The 16,193-nt window shown below is 37.2% G+C and overlaps 1 protein-coding gene across 1 annotated transcript in view; it reads right to left on the bottom strand.

Moving 5' to 3' along the window:
• LOC111156789 (transient receptor potential cation channel subfamily A member 1) overlaps window positions 1-16,193 on the bottom strand; it is a 105,271-nt gene that overhangs the window by 64,346 nt on the left and 24,732 nt on the right. Inside the window, exons 8-17 of the mRNA XM_022517853.1 lie at window positions 16,058-16,106; window positions 14,157-14,256; window positions 13,399-13,499; window positions 12,255-12,424; window positions 12,005-12,169; window positions 9,745-9,859; window positions 8,482-8,648; window positions 6,552-6,645; window positions 3,063-3,122; window positions 2,036-2,134 (exon numbers count right to left, since the gene is read on the bottom strand). Coding sequence (XP_022373561.1) covers window positions 2,036-2,134; window positions 3,063-3,122; window positions 6,552-6,645; window positions 8,482-8,648; window positions 9,745-9,859; window positions 12,005-12,169; window positions 12,255-12,424; window positions 13,399-13,499; window positions 14,157-14,256; window positions 16,058-16,106 — 1,120 coding nt within the window. The remainder of the gene's footprint in view (window positions 1-2,035; window positions 2,135-3,062; window positions 3,123-6,551; window positions 6,646-8,481; window positions 8,649-9,744; window positions 9,860-12,004; window positions 12,170-12,254; window positions 12,425-13,398; window positions 13,500-14,156; window positions 14,257-16,057; window positions 16,107-16,193) is intronic.

The following is a 16,193-nucleotide window of genomic DNA, read 5'->3' as shown; positions in this document are numbered from 1 at the left end:
CAAGATGGAACAGAAATCCCAGACCCTCCTACACCCATGGAGAGAAGAGACATCAACTTAATAGCAATACCCGGAAAACTATCTTTGTGAGAAATCCAGTTAAGAGGTTCGGGCACCCTGAGTGAGCCTGTAGCCAAGAAGAACCACAATCAAAGACAGCAGGAAATTCATGGCATTTATCACCACAGTACCTCTCCCAGCATGGAGCAGTGAGATCAAGAGAAAATTCCCAACTCCTAGATTCTCCCTGAGGAGGAAAGAGAGGAATGTTCTAACTTTGTGGGGAACTGTCCAAGGGACAGGTTTCTGTCTTGCCTGAATCTAAGCACTGACAGGTCCATCTAGACTTTCAGACTTCTGTGCACAGTACTTTCCTATGATGGATCAGCTATCCTTCCAGAAGAACCCCTCTTGGCTCAGGTATAATAAGGAGAGGTTTGTCGTGGTTTTAAGGCACTATTCAATCTTGCCAAAAGCCCACTAAGTGCAGTGTATTTATTCAAGCATGCTGGGTTCATATAAATTATTCCTAGTCCGTATCTTATTAAGCATATTACTTTTTAGAACCTACAAAGATTTTATTTTCTTCTATTCTCACTCTGGTGGTGAAAACAATACACTCTGATAGAGGTATTGCCTATTCTTTAAATTACAATTTAAAAACCTCCACATACATACACAAAAATTCTCCTAAGAATAGCTGTTAAGTATAGTTACTTTTAGGTCATTTGGCTATTGAGTCTGAACTATAGTAACAACTGCAAAACATAACATACTCCAGCAGAGCTAAAATTCTTTGCATAAAGCCAGTATGAGAGTCAGTTTCCACTGCCAGCCTTGTGGGCATTAAAGTCCATGTGACTCTGAATCTTTCCTTCTCCAAATACTCACTAAGCCTTCTAGATAACCACTTAGGTGATGGTTGATATCATGGTCTGTACCAAAGTCTTTCATGCAGAAACATTAATTCATGTAAAGTGAATGAAAATTCCCAACTGGTCTAGATCAGGGCTGTCCCATAGAACTTACTGTAATGATGGAAATTTCCTATATTTGTGCTGTTCAATAGAGAGCCCCAAGACACAAAGTCTACTGAGCACTTGAAATGTGGCTACTGCAAATGAAGAAATGAACTTTTAACTTTATTTAATTTTAATTAGTTTTAAGTAGTCACATGTGGTCAGTAGTTACCTATTATTAGCGCAGATCTAGACCCTAGACCACATTTGGAAATCTAACCCTCAAATAGGTTTTCTTTTGCTAATACACAGTGTTAATTTGTTGCCAGTGTTTATAAGCTGGGCTGCCTTTCCCACATGGTACTAATTTGTTGATGCCAATAGTAGATCTCCTTTTAAACCATCTAGTAAACTGTTTCCTCTATAGTTGAGTTTGAGACCCCTGATTTAGATGCAGTGGATCATATTGGCATGGTTTTTATTGTCCCATCTGCTGGAAATATAAAAGTCCTCTTTGGAATAAGAGCTGGTTTGGTCTTAGGTCTCTTGGGCAATTTGGGTCTATACTGTGTATGCTGGGCCTGCTTTCAGATTGGGATCACTCCTCCAGAATGATCTAAGTGGTTCTGAAAGGTCAGAGTTTACCCTGGACCCCAGTGGTTAGCTGACTTGGAAGCTATGACTGTAAGCTATCAACCTTGAATTTTCCCATGGTTTTGCATGGAGGAAACTCTTAAATATATGTTTATATTTAGGTGGGCAGAGGCGGGGAGCAAATGCCAACTGTCAGCCTATATTGTCCGTGGCTTATTGGACTGTAGGTTGGGGCAGGTTTATAATATGACCATTAGGATTAAAGTGATCAAGAATGTGGAACTTTAAGGCAGATCAAATTATAGCTACCTTAGAAAATTACTACTTTCTTTCCTAAAAAATAAGGGGTTAGGACACATGAAGGACAGAGATCTAAAATTATTAATGTTAAATTCTTTCCAGGCCCCTTCCTGAAACTATTGTACCAAAACATTATAGAAGCCATGCAGAAACTACCTGGATAATGAAGACAGCGGACTTACATTGAGGGTTGTAAGAGGCTCATATGTAACATCCTGTGCAGGTGTTACCTTCTTGGTAAATTCTAATGGACACTGAAGATACATGAAATTATACTCGATCTGCATAAGATAAAGTTTTGAAAAAATTAACAGTCTATACCTCCAAATAGGTCTTGACAAATCAAATATGCAAGGCTATCATTCTGCTGAAAATTAAGTAGTTCAAATAAAATTGAGTCATTTTGTCTGAAGAAATGTAGATTAAGTTATTTCAAAAAATAAGTATCTTAGAGGCACCTGGGTAGCTCAGTTGGTTAAGCCTCTGCCTTGGACTCAGGTCATGGTCTCAGGGTCCTGGGATCAAGCCCTGAGGCGAGGCTCCCTGCTCAGCAGGAAGTCCGCTACTTCCTTACCCTCTGCCCCTCCCTGCCCCACTCATGTTCTCAAATTCTCTCTCTATCTCAAATAAATAAATAAAATCTTTTACACATTAAAAAAAAAAAATCCTAGAAGCCTGTTACTTAACCTTCTGTAACCCATAGTCATGGAAGAAGATGAATTCTCAAAAGATCACTTAGAACTTTGGAACTTCATTCTTCAGGGGGTACTAATGAAGAAAATATAAAGACTAGAAACAACCCTAAATAATGCTGTTAGTGGGGCGCCTGGGTGGCTCAGTGGGTTAAAGCCTCTGCCTTCGGCTCAGGTCATGATCCCAGGGTCCTGGGATCGAGCCCCACATCGGGCTGTCTGCTCCGCAGGGAGCCTGCTTCCTCTTCTCTCTCTCTCTGCCTGCCTCTCTGCCTACTTGTGATCTCTGTCTGTCAAATAAATAAATAAAATCTTTAAAAAATAATAATAATGCTGTTAGAAACAACTAAAATATTGGGAGAAAATGAAGGAAAAATTCTCTCACAAGTAGATGATACAATAATATGACAAATGAAGATGATAATTACCAACTGAGATTGTGGAACTCTAGTAACGTTTTTAATATTCATTAAAGAATTAGAATAAACTTTAAATTATCATGATAAAATAAACTTACATGGTAGTCTTTGCAAGACTTGTCTCCTGTGGAGGGTATTATGCAACAATCTAAAAGGACCTTTAAGAAAGAAAAAATGGCTAAGAGATTAGTCAGAAGACTTATATAAGAGACAGGATTTGATTCCCCTTCTAAAATTATACTAAAGATATTCCTTTCCCCTCCCTTCATTTCTGATGCCTCAACATAAACTATAATCCATGTCATCAAGGAACAAAGTTCAAAATGTAAAGTGTTTCAACTATCATTGTATGCTTCAGAAACACCAAATGATTCAGAAAATGTACCACGTGGTTAAGAATGAAATTACATTTACTAAAATTTGGAGTAAAAAATATTTCATTAGTTTCGCCTAAGATTTGATGTCCTGGGCTTCTAGAGAATATATAAAGGATTCCTTTGCTCAGCATCTTATAGTGATAGTTTATTGTTTCTAATTGTGATCTCACAGCTGAGCACTAGGGTCTTTCTTTGGTCTCAATGTCATCTTCCATATTGCTCAAGCATGGAGTACTGGGTTGGTTTCTGTACCTCACTTGCTGAGCAACACTGACAAAGTATTCATCCAGAGCTGCGTGATAGCACAGCAGGGAATAAATGTTATACACAGCAATACTGAAGGCCCTCTAGATGCTTAAGAAAAGGAGAGAATGTTTAAGGGATTATTAGAGCCATACCTCTAGGGTGTGTAGGAACAAATATTTTTATGGGGTGTCTATTAACATAAACAATTTCACTCACCCCCCCAATCTGTGTGTTGGCACCTTTTTGGTGCCCCAAATTCATCATCCCGAGAAAAAAAAAATACTGCCCAGTTTGCCCTCCTGGAATAGAGTCTGGACACAAAGCCCCAGATGACCCCACTAGTGTGTCCCCCAAAACTCATGGGGCATCTGGTCAACCCCACTTGCAACTGCCAGGGAGAAATAGGGACCCAGGCCCCACTGGGAGGGCACTGCTGTCCTGGCTGGTCTGAAGCACCAGAGGGACTTAAAAAAGTTCAATCTCTGTTGGTGACCCAACAGTGATACTAAGGATCATAAAAGGCATCATAAAAAAAAAAAAAATAATGAGGGGCGCCTGGGTGGCTCAGTGGGTTAGGCCGCTGCCTTCGGCTCAGGTCATGATCTCAGGATCCTGGGATGGAGTCCCACATCGGGCTCTCTGCTCAGCAGGGAACCTGCTTCCCTCTCTCTCTCTCTCTCTCTCTGCCTGCCTCTCTGTCTACTTGTGATCTCTCTCAGTCAAATAAATAAATAAATCTTTAAAAAAAAAAATAATGAAGACAAAGCTAGTCAGTAGTGCTGTGTAAAGCAAAACCAAAGAAGCAGATCTGAGACTGAGAATTTTATAAACATCAGCACAGACAAAATAAAGATAGACTGAGGTGGGTGGGGGGGGGGTGTGTGGGTAAATGGGGGAGGGATTATGGAAATTATTCAAATGTGTCACCTGAGGCTAAATTGAAAGACCTTCAAGTTTCCCTATTTAAGGAAAAATTCACAATACTAAAATACAAGGAAATTATAGAAAACTAACTAGAAAATATACAGTAGTGTAAAAAAGAAAAAACTAATCATAATCTACAATTGATAATTCTTAACATTTTAGTATAATTTCTTCAGTTCTATCCTATGTTTTCCACATGTGACTATTTCTTATTTTTTTTTACTATTATTAATAATGTAGCAGAAAACATTACTGTATATAAATCTGTCTGTACGTATGATTATTCATTAGGACAGACTGCAACTACTGGAATTACTAAGTAAGAAATTCCAAGACCATTTTCAATTCTGAATGTTTATGTTCCCTTTGATGAAATTTAAGCACCTGAAATGATAATTTATGGACTGGACTGGCTCCAGTTTCTTATTAGGTATTGTAAAGAAAAAAATGCATCTGAAGCACTTAGCACATACCAAATGCTTACTGAGTAAATAAAAACAGTAAGTGTGAGTAGCTGTAGTGCTAACAACCACAGAAGCAGTATAAAAATAGTAGGATAGTAGAATATATGCCAAGCACCATTCTGAATACTTCATTTGTTTTAACTCTAATTTTTAAAATCACTTTGCAAGATCAGTATCAGCAACACTTTTTTAGAGGTAAAGAAAGCAGAAAACGGGGGTGCCTGGTGGCTCAGTCAGTTAAGCAACTGCCTTCAGCTCAGGTCAGGATCCAGGGCTCCTGGCTCTGCGTCATTGTGTCATCGGGCTCTCTGTTCAACGGGGAGTTGACTTCTCCCTCTCCGTTTGCCTCTCAGCCTGCTCCTACTCTGTCTCTGTCTCTCAGATAAATAAAATATTTTAAAAATTAAAAAAAAGAAAGAAAGAATGCAAAAATGAAGTTCAGAGAGGTGAAATGACTTGCCTAAAGCAGCACAGCAAGAGGCAGAGCCAGGACTAAATCCCAGGACCATCAGTCTCTGAACCGGGCCCTATGTCCCCTGTGTCTCAATGTCTCATTGCCTCCTCCAGTATTTGAATATATTTTTCCCTATGAATGACACTCGACATCCTTCCTCTTCTTTTGATTATTCTATATCTATCCTGATCTTCGACCCTCTACCTTCCCAAGGAGGTCTCCCATCTAGTTCCTTAAATACTCACATCCTCAACTGTTCATGAGTGTTTGTCTTGTTGTAGGAGTCCAGTCACATGCTGGGTATATGTTTAATCCAGCAGAGAAGCACACATTTGGAGGTCCTTAGAGACCAGGCAGGTAGTGTAAATGAATAAACTGTACCAGCCTTAAGAACTCTTTCCGACTGTTTCTGAAATGTTGGCTCTCCCTGAGCTGGCTTCTGTCTTCACAGTTTGGGTAGAGGCAAATACAGAGAAATATCTCTCTACTACTAGGAGAGAAGTTGTACCAGAATGACAACACATGGCAACAAATAGGAGGCATTAGACAGAGTATACAAAAGGAAAAGTGTTCGCAATGGGAGCAGTGTTTGCCCCATCTAAAGGAAGCAGCTGCTACTAGCCCAGCAGTTCCTTCCTCACGAGGAGGAGGCCCAGTCACCAGACCTTCTGATTTTTATAGGAAGCCAGATATCTGGATCCTTAAGTAGCCTGGTTTTAAATGTTACCAACTACTATAGCTTTGAGACAATAACATGCATGCCCCCAGAAAAACCAGCTAGACACTTTACTCAGCCAGCAACTACCATTAGCGGTCTTTGTTCTAGATTTGGATTATTTGAATAAAAAAATCTCCTAACTATATTTTCCTAGATTCCACACAACAACTAATAGCATCCTTTAATCTAAGTAGGTCCTTATTAAATAATTGTTGGCTAACTTCCCTGATTGATAGCCTATGGGAAACAACAAACTACTTTAAAAATGAAAATTACTATTATTTACATTGTGATTACAACAATAATGACAATAATAAATCTTTATATTAAATTATGTTACATTATATTATATTATATTATATGCTAAGCATCTACCCAGAAGCAGTTCTGTCTAGAGGGCTTACTTTCATGCATTCAGGAAGGTATTCTACCATTTCCATAACTGGACATTTATTGCTTGGAGAATAATGACTAAAAACCTTAAGGCATTCTTCCCATCTGTAAAAAATAACAGTGGTGATAATAATAACACAAACACAAGTCTTAATCTTTCTGTTCAATACAGCAAAGCTACCAGCCGAAATTCAAGATTATAACTTTAGAAGAAACCGGAATTTGTTCCAGTGGAACCAATATGTGAATCAAGATCAATCCGTTAATAGGATCTTTGTCCATTAATGGAAATTAGAAATGTGGACAAATTCCAAGATGGCTGTTATAATCATTGTTCTCGTTCTCTAAATGCCTTCTACAGAAGGTAAGCTTTTATCTTCTTCTCATCCTGAAATCATCCTCGTCATGTTGGGTAGAGAAATTCACAGTCATATAAATACAATAACAACACAGTGGAACATGATAGTTAACATTCAATCCATGTACACATCATGCGTTGCATTAAACTACAAAACATGTGTCAAGTACATTAATAAGCATGGATTCTGCCAAGAGATGGCATAGCCTGCTCCCTTCTCCAACACCATCCAGTTGGACAGAATAAGAAGATACTTATGATCACAAGGGGGAAATAAATCCCCAACAGGAAGTAAAGAAGAGACATTTTCCTCTGAGATCTGATCTAGGTCATAAGAGACTACTTTTAAAAAGTACCCAAATTTTCTGTTAACCTTATCAGTAAAATCCATCTAGAATATCTACATAATCAGTAGAAAACTTCCAGTTTCACATTTGCAGTGACTCGTGTTTCAAAGAAGTGATCAGCAGGGAGAACTTGAGATCAAAACACAGGCTTGATCTGTCTTGAATAGGGCAAGGTTCATCTCTGTGTCCGTGACTGGGTGATACTGGGCCCTCGAGCATACCTGTGATTATACAAAAAGTTTATGTATGAAAAGTAGAACAAACGACCCTCCAACTTCATCATTAAAACTCCATTGAGTATGGTTTAAAAATCCACAACCACAAAAGATCCTGTGTTAAGGGAAATTCCAATAGATGGCCTTGTAACAGCATGGGTATGCCCTGGAGATTATTATTTTAATTTTTATTATTTTTTAAATTTCTTTTCAGTGTTCCAGAATTCATTGTTTATATACCACATCCAGTGTTCCATGCAAAACGTGCCCTCCATAATACCCACCACCAGGCTCACCCAACCTCTCACCCCCATCCTCTCCAAAACTCTCAGATTGTTTTCCAGAGTCCATAGTCTCTCATGGTTCGTCTCCCCCACCAGTTTCCCCCAACTCTCTTCTCTCCATCTCCCCATGTCCTCCATGTTATTTCTTATGCTCCACAAATAAGTGAAACCATATGATAATTGCCCTGGAGATTATTTTCACCAACATCCAGTTTCGACATTTCTTTTGGTAAAAGAGTGTTGGGCAGATTCATGGAGATCAGGGCAGAGTGTGGTAGACAAAGACACGACTACACATGCCTGAACCCCATGTGTCTTACATGGGTGTTATGAAGGTGATCTATGCTCCCAGAATTTACAAATTGAAACCAAAAGCCAGAGAGGTTAAGTAACATGTCTGTTGCTACCCAAAGAGTTAATTAAAAAAAATTTTTTTTGTTTGTTTGTTTTTTGTTTTCAAAAAGACTTTTATTTAATTTGGGGAGAGTGAGTAAATTCACAGAGCAAGATTTGTCAATAATGAATGAAAATCACAGAAGCTTGCATGGAAATGTCTCTCATTCATTTTTTTTTTTTTAGTATTTTTTTTTAAATTAATTAAAAATTTTATGTAAACAATTGCTGTTTAAGGAATGTTAACAGCTGAAACTTATTCTTTTCCTATTTCCTCTCAGGTTGTGTATCATCCCATGTGCCCAGAGGACATTAAATGACAATGGGATAGGAAGACAGCATACCTTTTGTTCTTGATGGTCGTAAGAACTACCTCCTTCCTCTTATTGTGAATTGCAACATGCAAAAAGGAGGCCTGCTGCTTGTTCAGGACGATGTCAGCATCGTAGCTCAGAAGAAGTGCAACGGCTTTGGCATGGCCTTCCCTTGCAGCAAAGTGAAGCGCAGTGTTCTTTTAGAAAAAATAGAACACAGTTGGGGCGCCTGGGTGGCTCAGTTGTTAAGCATCTGCCTTCAGTTCAGTTCATGATCCCAGGGTCCTGAGATTGAGTCCTGCATCAGGCTTCCTTCTCCCTCTCCCACTCCCCATGCTTATAATCCCTCTCTCACTCTGTCAAATAAATAAATAAAATCTTAAAAAAAGAAAAAAATAGAACAAAGAAAATCCAGTAACAATGACTGGTCACCCTCTGGCTATTTTTCTGCTTTCATTGTTGAACTGCTTAAAATAAATTATTAAACTTAACTATTTAATACCAAAATACATAAAATTTAAAGCCAGTGTTCAGAATCAGGCTTCGCATAATGAGTTTATATTTGAACATTGTGTGTGTGTGTGTGTTGTGTGTGTGTGAGTGTGTGTGTGTGTGTGGTAGGGAAGGGGTGCTATGTGTGCGTATATATGGAATTCCATACTCTCTTTTTGCAGTGGGATGATTCCACAAGGATAAATGACAAATTTTCAGGGTAAGGATACTGGAGTGACCACAGTATACTTCCAAGAGATTTATTATCTTAGAGCAATAATTTCCAGATTTGGGGTTTTCACAGACTTGTGAAATTAAAAAAAAAAAAAAAGAGAGATATAGCTAGAAGGTTGCCAGTCTTTAATTTTGCCCCATAGAGACATTTTAAAAAGCAGTGAAAACTATCATTTCATGAAAGAATGTGTACTTATTTAATACACTCCATAAAAAGAGGGAGAACTTCATAGCAGAATAAAGGATAGTCCTTCAAATCCAATACACTTAGTTTTATGAAGACCTATCCCTGACTTCATTTTCCTTGGTTCACCGGGGAGTAGCGAAAATTTTTTCATCGATCTACATGGGCCTGTAGAGTCTCCGTGAGACTTAAGAGGTGTTCTCAACATGCATCCACCCCGTTGGCATTCTTATTCTTTTTCCCCTGCAGAGTAAGAACCCAAAAAAGAGTGTATGAATGCAGCAAGGAAAGAAAGAGAGTGACTAAGAAGGCAGCTTTCTTGTAATTTTGGAAGTTTCTCCTACGCCAAGATATTGGGCAGGTATGAGGAGCACAGTACCTACCCCTTCTTCATCTAGCTGATCTGTGCACTTCAAGTTAGTGTCAAGAATGACCTTCATGGTCTGAGTGTACCCGCCTAAGGAAGCATGATGCAAAGCAGTCCAGCCACTGTGGTCACTGTGAAAGAGTTAAGAAAAGACTGTGCATTCACTTCACAGGTGAATCGTGGGAAAGGAGGCTACCCATTGGAAAGGTGAGTCATATAACAACAACAACAAAAAAGCCTGTCTGAGTTCTAGCATCTAAATATTACATATTTCTAACAAATGAGCTAATTTCAAGCTTAATGGTCTTAAATAACCTTTCTAGAATGTGATTCATACACACTTTTTAATTTAGCAGATTAACATATAAAAGTACATAAACATCTGGAGGTGGGTAAAACTAGAGTTAGCATGTCTGTGCTGTACATATTTTTTTCAAGGCTGTAATGTACTTATACACACTATTTTGAATCTTGTTTTATTCTTTCATCAAATATCACATCAAAAATTTTCCATGATGGGGGTGATTGGTACCTGGCTGGCTCAGTCAGTAGAGTACATGTCTCCTGATTTCGGGGTTGTGAATTCAAGCCCCATGGTGGGTGTAGAGATTACTTAAAAATAAAATCTTTAAAAAAATTCCATGATGGTCGTATTAGTCTTCATGGCCACTAGGTATTGCTAATAATCATAATAATAATATCACCTTAAGATGCTTAGCTTAATGCTCCTTATTCTTCTAAGTGTTCAGGTCTGAAGAGAGCATTCCTCTTGTGCTCTCAAAGATGCTTTCTTAACCTTTAGAAAATGTTTGTTGTTTCTAACAGAAGTTCAAGATATAAATACAACGAAGGCCTGTCATTTTTCCAAATTAGAGATAGAAAAAAAAAATGAGATCCTGACATAATTTAATTTCAGTGCTGGTGAGCAATTATTTTAAGGTACAAAGTCCACATTGCCATTTCAGTTATTATGATGTCATTAAGCAACAAATCTCTGGCCTGGATCCATTTGGTATCCTCTTTGCATGTCCACTGCCTGGTGGCCCCTTGGAGGTAGGAGGGAACTGAGCAGAGCATTCCTTTTGCAGCTGCAACCCTACTTTGCATGACTGGTGCTCTGATTAAAAAAATAATAATAAATGTGCTTTTGAACTTAGCCTAATAAGCTCTTTGCCTCCCTGCTGGTAAAATTAGAAAATAGCTCACCAAACCTCTATAAAACTTTTCTTTTTACCAAGATGTCATTTAATTATACTACATTTTTTAATGCTTAATTATTTTATCTTTGCTCTTTTTGTTAGACTTCCTATAAGTATAATGAAATTTAGGAATTCTTCATGTCTGGTGTTGCAACACAAAAGGAGCTTTTCATGTTCATCATCTGTTGGAGGCCATGATAAGGCTTGAGACGAGGACCAAACCAGGCCCTGACTTGTGTCTCCCTTTAAGTCTAAATACCTTAATAAAGGGTTACGGACAGGAAAGGTTGAGTAGCACTGAGAAAGGGTCTGTGCTATGTGTCCTGCGCTCGCCTACATGACTTCCCACAGGCACTCCCTGGTTGATTGTATTAGTTGGTCCTTGTTGTTCCCGTACCTCCCATAATCCACTCCCTGGTTGATTGTAACTTCTTGTATCAATAGTAGCTAATGGCATTAGCCGTGACTACCTGGCATCACGAGATTTGTTTGTAGTTAATGTAAAACTTGCGGTTACTCCTTCTATTGTGATCTGCCTTATAAATGCTTGTAAGATGTGGAATAAAATCAGCACTGTTGGACATCCTCCTCAGTGTCCCTCCTGCCCCTATCTTTTTGTCTCTTAATTTCTTTTCACCATCCTCTTACCCTCACGTTTCCTGGTTGATTTGTCGCGCCGGCCACAACTATCATCCATCAGACTGAATGAAAAAGTCTGAATCTGTATAGGGTGTGTGTGCACATGTATCTGCTTAAAGGGATGGTAGCATGATGAAGCCAAATATCAAGAACTGTATTTCAAAGGTTCTGAGAACTACTTTCCACAAAGCCACTTATTCTGTGACCTCGAATGAAGTCTTCAACTTTATAAATTATGATATCTTTGTCTGTCAATCAGAAATAATACTGATGTGCCTTTCAATATTTGAGAAGTCATGTATGTTTTGAGGATTAAGTAAGATGGATAAAAGTACTTAGTGAGAAAGTTAGCTATCATAATTAAAAATAACATAGAAAAATAGCCAGAATATGGCCAATTAAAAAGAATATATAAATATTTTGATGACATATCCTTACCTGAGAAATAATGCACCTTTTTTCAGAAGAAGTTGAACTACTTTATCATGCCCATTTTTTGCGGCTAGGTGCAGAGGTGTCATTCCATGGAGGTCACCTTCATTCAAAAGCCTCGTGTCACTCATGTCTTGCAGAAGCCTCTGACAGGTGTTGATTCGCCCATAACTTGAAAAAATTAGGTTTCATGTTTTCAAAGCAAATATTAAACAGAGAGAAAACATGCTCATATATTGTATAAACTGACCCTTACCTGGCTGCAAAATGTAAGGGTGATTTCTTATCTTTACTTTTGGAATGAATGGACACATTAAAGTCAAGTAGGTTATTTACAGAGACAGGAATCCCATGTCTACACGCATAATGTAGAGGGGTACACCCGTCATCATCTTCATCCATTACCAGTTGTTTAATATGCTGCATCTATGGAAAAAAACAAATATTCTAAATATAGTTTTGTTTTCATGCTAATATATTATTTTTCAAATTATTCTGTAGGACAGTATTTCCCAATAAGGATCAATAGGTGTACCTTGAGGACAAAAATATAATAACTTAAAGGTACTAGAGTAAAATAAATATGGATAATGGTATATGCTCTGCTTCCCTAAAATGTATATTACTGTATTAAGGGCTCTGAAAAATCCTAAGGATAAGAAATGTACTTAACTGTTCAACTGAGTGTTTTCTAAATGTGTTTGCTAAAGGCCACCCCTTTCAGCCTTCCTTTTACATTCTTCCCCCAAATAACACTTAAGAGCTTAATGTTAATGTGTTCTGTTAGGCAAAAGGGATGAGATGCTGAAACTAGATTTACTTTATTTTTATATGACTATGAAATAAAAAGTGAATACCAAATGAGCACTTGATCCAATCAATAAATTATTATTTTTGTTTAAAATGTTCAAATAAAAGTATTTTTATTCTTTGTTAAAGTCTTTGACAATATGAAAATCTACTTATTACAAAAGTATGATGAACTTCAGCTATATCTCATAGTCACTCAGTATGTGCTGGTGAATATAAATATGGAGATAAAATTTCAATCTGTCAAATCAAATACACATAAATTTTTCTTAACTGATGATGAAATACTGCTAATTGACTCATGCACCTGGCTTTTCCACTGATAAGCAATTCATAATGGTTAAAAGAATGATGGAAAGCTGACTCATTATAGATGGGGATATATGGGAACCGTTTGTAACTTGGAAAATTCAATACCAATGAAATCTATTATCATAATCATCATGTGTTCAAATATGGCATCTTTATTTTAAAATAATTTTTAAATTCCAGAGTCAGACTTCATAATAATAAAAATCATAATAAGCAAAATTATTGTATTCTCCATCGGACCCAACTCAGTTATGGAAATTCATTTATACATATATTACCTGCATAAACTCAGGTTGCAGATTTTTTAATCCATGAGGCTGCTGTACCGTCAAATGCAAAAAATTACGTCCAAGATGATCTTTTATGTCTACACGGGCACCTAAAAAAACACAATATAAATATAATTTCTACTTATTTATTTAAAGCATGACCTATGGTAGATTTTCAATTTAAGAAAATAAAAGCTTTTTTTACTTAAAACTTTGTCAAACATTAACTTATAGGAAACTTTATTTAGACAACAAAACTGGATTTAAAATTGGTTTACCTTGGTGTTTGTGTGTGTGAGTGTGTGTGTGTAGGGGCAATAGAGACTAGATGATTTGTTATGTCGATTAATATATGATAGCTTAGCTTTTAAAGCATAAAATATAAAGATGGAGAGATTAGATATCAAGAAAGAAAGACAGTAGCTCTCCTCTCTGTAATCTTCACATCGGGTTAGTACCTACAATGGGGACAGTCATAGCACCCACACCACAGGATTAATAATTGAGAGAATGTAGTTAAAATGTTCATGAGTGTGCCTGCGATAAAATTCTCACTTTATAAATGTTGTCTATTGTTATTCCGAAATTATCTGTTTAAATATCACACCTTTACTGGACTGAAAATTCTTCCAGACAGGGAAAGTATTCTATTTATCTTCATATTCACAGCACCTGGCCCAAAGCATGGTGCACAATAAATGACCAATAAATGTTTAATATTAAATTGAGTAGTAGTTCTAAAAGCTTGGCTTGGCCCCTCATGGTACCTTTAGAGAGTAGCAAATTTACAATATTCCAAGATGCAGAGGCAGTTGCTAATATAAGTGGAGAACGTCCTTCTGAATCAGTGCTATTAATATCTGCTCCCTAAAATAAAACAAGTTATTCAACAAAGAGTTTATGAACAAATTAGCTTACACTGCAATCAGTAAGTGACGTTAATTCATTAAAATAGAGTAACCATTATAGGGCTAGCACTCAAGTACATGACTAACTACAGAACTACTTAGAATTTCCCTCTAATTTTTATGTTGTAACATCAGAAATCAAGACATTCTTTTACAGTTTTAACAACAAAAATTATCCTCACGTGTTAACCTTTTGATTGACATCTGGCAACAGATCAATATTAATGTATGTAACATCAATGTTAATGTTAGTAAAAATATTACTAAATCATAAAAATAAAATCCTCCGACCTCTATCACCAGTTTAGTTCTCAATGTAAGAAAATACTTTTAAATATCCATGGTACAAAAATCTTCCAAATTTATTGCATATGTGATTTTTAAAACATTCATAAGAAGTTGTTCACTTTAAAAAAAAAATCCATTTCATCTGAAATAGATGAACTGAAACAACTGAACTGAACTAATTCAGATCCTACAGTGAAATTTTAGCCAAATATTTGAGAAAATTTATATTTAAAAGTCACAGATATTTTAAATGACTAAGTCAGTATTTACCATGATATGTTAATTGTAATACTTTACATAACCAGAAACAGGGCTTAAAAAAGTTCATGGAGGGGCACCTGGGTGGCTCAGTGGGTTAAGCCGCTGCCTTCGGCTCAGGTCATGATCTCGGGGTCCTGGGATCGAGCCCCGCATTGGGCTCTCTGCTCAGCAGGGAGCCTGCTTCCTCCTCTCTCTCTACCTGCCTCTCTGCCTGCTTGTGATCTCTCTCTGTCAAATAAATAAAATAAAATCTTTAAAAAAAAAAAAAAAAAAAAAAAAAAAAAAAAAGTTCATGGAAAGAATTCTATCTTTTGGACACGATAATAAAAATAACTTAAACTCCAGCCATGGATAGTTCCCTGTTTGGGGGGGTACCCAGCAAGTACAGACGAATGATAGCACCAGCAGCCCCTTTGAAAATCTCATGTTGGTTAAGTGAGGTTGCCAGGTGACATGGCTGCATTTGTAGGAAACCATGCATGACAAAACTACGGCATATAATGAATCTTTCCAGGATTCCTCTATGTAAATATCACAATTTCAATAGTAGCTATTCACAACAAACCCACAACAAACACTACAAATAGAATTACACTTTTGCTGATACAGTGGGCCTTAAATAAATACATCATATATTCGTTTGTGTAAACAACTTGTTAAAATTTAACTCAAAAGCCAACTGAGTAAGTACCCTTCTCAGAATGAAAAAGACTGTGTGCTTTCACTTGTTACAGAATTTAGACAGTATTTTTAATTTCTCAGTTTTTCCTTGATTGAAATATGGCCCGAGGCAGCTGGGGTAGAAGCTTACAGTGAATGGTGGAGGCGACTCGTGCTACCTATCCTGCTTCCACCTGGAAGCTTGTGCATGGAAGAGTCATCAGAGTTGCGAAGCCTAAACCTCTTCTAGGACTGGTTCACAGAACTGTCCTTGCCATGTACTCACCAACCCCCAACACTAAAAACATGGATCTAGGTACAAAAGTACACTTTGGTACTTCTGACCAACTACATGGCAATGACATCTGGCCAGGAATGTATTCATACACAATATAGCCTATTTGTAAATGTGTCAGTCATCTTTTTGTAAACTTTTTTGCTGAGAAGCAACAAATTAAAGTTTAGCTTATTTGAACATTTGTATTACTTAATTATATGGTTGTTCAACTGGAAATAGTAATAAAATAAAAAACTGTCCATGGAATAGTTACCACTGAAATTAAGTAGCCTGCCAGTTCATGGTGATCAAATAGTGAGGCTCTGCAAAGAGAGTGACACGCATATTAAGGGACTACTGATATAGAAAATAAAGCTACTATACTGCACTTAAAAGGTCAATTAAAATGA

Source organism: Enhydra lutris, unplaced genomic scaffold, assembly GCF_002288905.1.
Source record: "Enhydra lutris kenyoni isolate GAN:26980312 unplaced genomic scaffold, ASM228890v2 scaffoldscaffold49, whole genome shotgun sequence".
Lineage (NCBI taxonomy): Eukaryota > Metazoa > Chordata > Mammalia > Carnivora > Mustelidae > Enhydra > Enhydra lutris.
This window is presented reverse-complemented; position numbering and strand designations above follow the sequence as displayed.